The sequence below is a fragment of the Aethalodelphis obliquidens genome, unplaced genomic scaffold (genome assembly GCF_003676395.1).
Source record: "Aethalodelphis obliquidens isolate GAN/ISIS:26980383/991018 unplaced genomic scaffold, ASM367639v1 scaffold115, whole genome shotgun sequence".
NCBI classification, from domain to species: domain Eukaryota; kingdom Metazoa; phylum Chordata; class Mammalia; order Artiodactyla; family Delphinidae; genus Aethalodelphis; species Aethalodelphis obliquidens.
The window spans coordinates 2344465-2347632 of record NW_020838059.1 but is presented as its reverse complement, the minus strand read 5'-3'; the positions used below and the strand labels follow the sequence as shown (position 1 = coordinate 2347632).

Here is a 3168-nt window from a genome sequence, read left to right as displayed (position 1 = left end):
CTGTTTTGGTTTCTTCTGCCCTTTTTTGTTGTCCACTCAGCAGCTTTCTAGGGAGATAATCTAGTTGAGGGCCTTAAGAGACAAACTCTCTAGGAATGTACTGTGGAGACCAGGAGGTTGTGGAAAGGGTTACAGGAAAGCTCAGGAAGGCTGAGCGTGGTTCCTGGGTTTCTTCCCCACTCTGTTCTTGTAGTTTCTGCTGCCAGGGTTGCCCAGGGGGAGCCTGAGTATAATTCCCAGTTGCCAACAGTCATTTTCTGTACCTGCAAGAAAGCAGGATAAGGCTGGTCTCCTGGGCCATTTTGGAGACATCCTCTTATGCAACTGAGTTTCTTAGGAAAATGCAAATTTGGGAGTAAATGGAAGAAGGTCAGTCTCTGAGGAGCAAAGTGGGTCCAGTGTGGAGGGCTTGGCAGTGCCTTTTTTGGTACCTACCCCTTTTTTCCCTTTCTTTCCTTTCAATGTCTCAGAATCTGTGGTTTGGCATCGTCATCAGCAAGTAGCTACAAGTGACATAAGAGGCCAACTGAGGGGAAGGGGCACCACAGAGTTAGGAAGGTGGTGGGTTGGAGGGGTAACAGCAGAAATAATTACAAGACAGGCGATTCGCCAAAGAAACACTGTTTTGAACACCGTGAAGTGTGGAAAAAGACAAGCTTTAGTATCTAATTCAGGTTCCTACATTCGTACAACCTCACTACATAAAATGTCTGATTTACATCAGGGAGGGCAGGACCCCTCATTTCACCAAAGCAATCACTGTAGTACACAGTTAAAAAGAACAGAACCTCATTTCTCTAGTGCTGTGCTTTCTAATATGATAGCCACTGGCCACGTGTAGCTCTTGAGCATTGGCACATGGCTAGTTTGAATTGAGGTATTCTATAAGGGTAAAATACACACCAGACTTCAAAGATTTGGCATGAAAAAAATAGGGTAATAATCTTTTATATTGATTACACGTTGAGTTAATGTTTTAGATATATTGAGTTAAATGAAACATTATTTTCGCCTGCTTTTTTTTTTACCTTTTTAACATGACTACTAGAACATTTAAGATTACATAGGTGGCTTGCATTAGACTTCTATTAGACAGTGCTGCTCTAGTGTATTCAAAAATAAGATTTGAGTTTAAGCATCTTTCCAGTAGTACACTTCTTGCTTTGAGTAAGTATACCTCTACAGGAGAAACAGACTCATCGCAAAAGAAGGGCAGGGAGGAATGGAGATTTGCAAATGGGGAAGCTGATTATAGAGTGAAGTCAGCACCCTGCCTTAGTTACCTCTCAGTCTGAGGTAAGGAGGTGCAGGGGGTGGTCAGTTGCTGGAAGCAAGTGCTCTCTTTTCCCTAGCTCCACCTGGTCTCCTAGCTGGGGCTCTGAGAAGGGAGAGAGGGGCACTTTGAAACTTGTCTGCCCTTACCATCTTAGCCGTCAAGCTCTGAGTGGGAGATGGTGGTGATGTGACGGGCACTTTCCCTGGGCCCCTGTGGGCCACCATCCCTGGCTGAGAGAAGGAGGAGGAATGCGGCGAGCCCCTTCTTCATTCCCAGGGCCATCTGGGAGAACTGTTGCCGTATCTCCTTCTGCCAATAGGCATAGATGAGTGGGTTGAGCAGGGAGTTGCCCACACCAAGCAGCCACAGGTACCGTTCCAGCACTGGGTAGAGGTGGCACTCCTGGCAGGCCACCTGCACAATGCTAGTGATAAGGAACGGGGTCCAGGACAGAGTGAAGCTGCCAATGAGAATGGCCACAGTGCGGACAGCCTTGAAGTCACTGGGGGTCCGTGGGGGCCGGTGAGCCCCGGCTGGGGCTCCTGCATGCTCTGTCTTGCGGATCTGCTGGCTGTGCATGGAAGCAATCTTGAGTATGTCACAGTAGAAGAAGACAAAGAGGAGCAGGGCTGGGAAGAAGCCAACGCAGGAGAGGGTCAGCACGAAGCGTGGGTGAAACACAGCGAAGAAGCTGCAGGGCCCCTTGTAGGCGGTCTGCTGGAATACGCGGACCCCGAGTGGGAGGAAGCCAATGAGGTAAGACACCAACCACAGCCCGGCAATGCAGGCCCCGGCCATGAGCCCGTTCATGATCTGGAAATAGCGGAGGGGCTGCTTGATGGCAAGGTACCTGTCAAAGGCAATCAGCATGACCGTGAGGACAGAGGCAGCTGCAGAAGAAGTGACAAATGCCATCTGAAGGCTGCACAGGGTCTTCTGTGTGGGCCGAGCCGAGCTGGAGAGCTGGTCTGTGACTAGGCCAGAGATGGCCAGGCCAAGCGAGGTGTCAGCCACAGCCAGATTCAAGGTGAAGCTGAGACCGACACCATCATTCTTGTGGATCAACGACAGCACAGCCATGACCACTAGGGCATTAGCAGCAATAATGAGGGAGGCCAGGATAGCAAGGATCACTCCAAATGAGAAAGATGACTCCATGTCTTGAAGTGGCAGTATTTCCACTTACCAGGGCATGCTGGCTCTCCAGCTCAAATTCTCACGGTGGGGAGGCAGAGCGGTGGGTTCAGAGCTGCAACGCAGTGCCGGCCATCGCTGGCAGTCCAGGCCGGCAGCTTCCTTTCTTTGGGATACTGCTGGTCACTGAGAATCACTCCCCGTCTCGTTTTCAGTCCTCAGCCTCTTGCCTCTCCAACTCTCTGAAGGCAGCAATCCCAGCGCAGACGTTTCCCTGGGTCCTGAGCTAGTCCCTCCTCCCACCACCAAGTTACTAGACAACTCCCAAGTACCTGCTGCCCATTGTCTCACCAGGCTCCCTCCCTTCACTGATGTTTCAAGGACTTTGGAGAGACTCGGACATTCATCAGGTCTTCCATCTGGCAGAATATATAATTGATTCTAATCACACTTTTTCTTTCTCCATAGCTTGATCTTAGATGTCCACTTCTTTTCTTCCTAAGCCTCAAGTTCTAGCTTAACAACTAATCTCAGTTTAATTAAGCATTTGCTTAATAACAAATTCTCAGTTACTATTATGTCTGCTTTTAATCAAGCAAGATGATCATAATCAGTTGAAGTGGGAAGCAGGGCAGACAAGCTATTTTAGGGTCTAGCATACTTTCAGGGGAGTTACCACACGCTTAGGCTGTTTCTTTTTTTTTCTTTTTAACATCTTTATTGGAGTATAATTGCTTTACAATGGTGTGTTAGTTTCT

General features: G+C 48.6%; 1 protein-coding gene across 1 annotated transcript; it reads right to left on the bottom strand.

Annotated features, from left to right (window-relative positions):
- Window positions 1–1319: 1319 nt before the first annotated feature.
- GPR119 (G protein-coupled receptor 119) lies at window positions 1320–3130 on the bottom strand. The gene has a single exon (XM_027097543.1). The coding sequence runs from the start codon at window positions 2432–2434 to the stop codon at window positions 1427–1429; it is 1008 nt and encodes a 335-aa protein (XP_026953344.1). The 5' UTR covers window positions 2435–3130; the 3' UTR covers window positions 1320–1426.
- Between the last annotated feature and the right edge of the window lie 38 nt (window positions 3131–3168).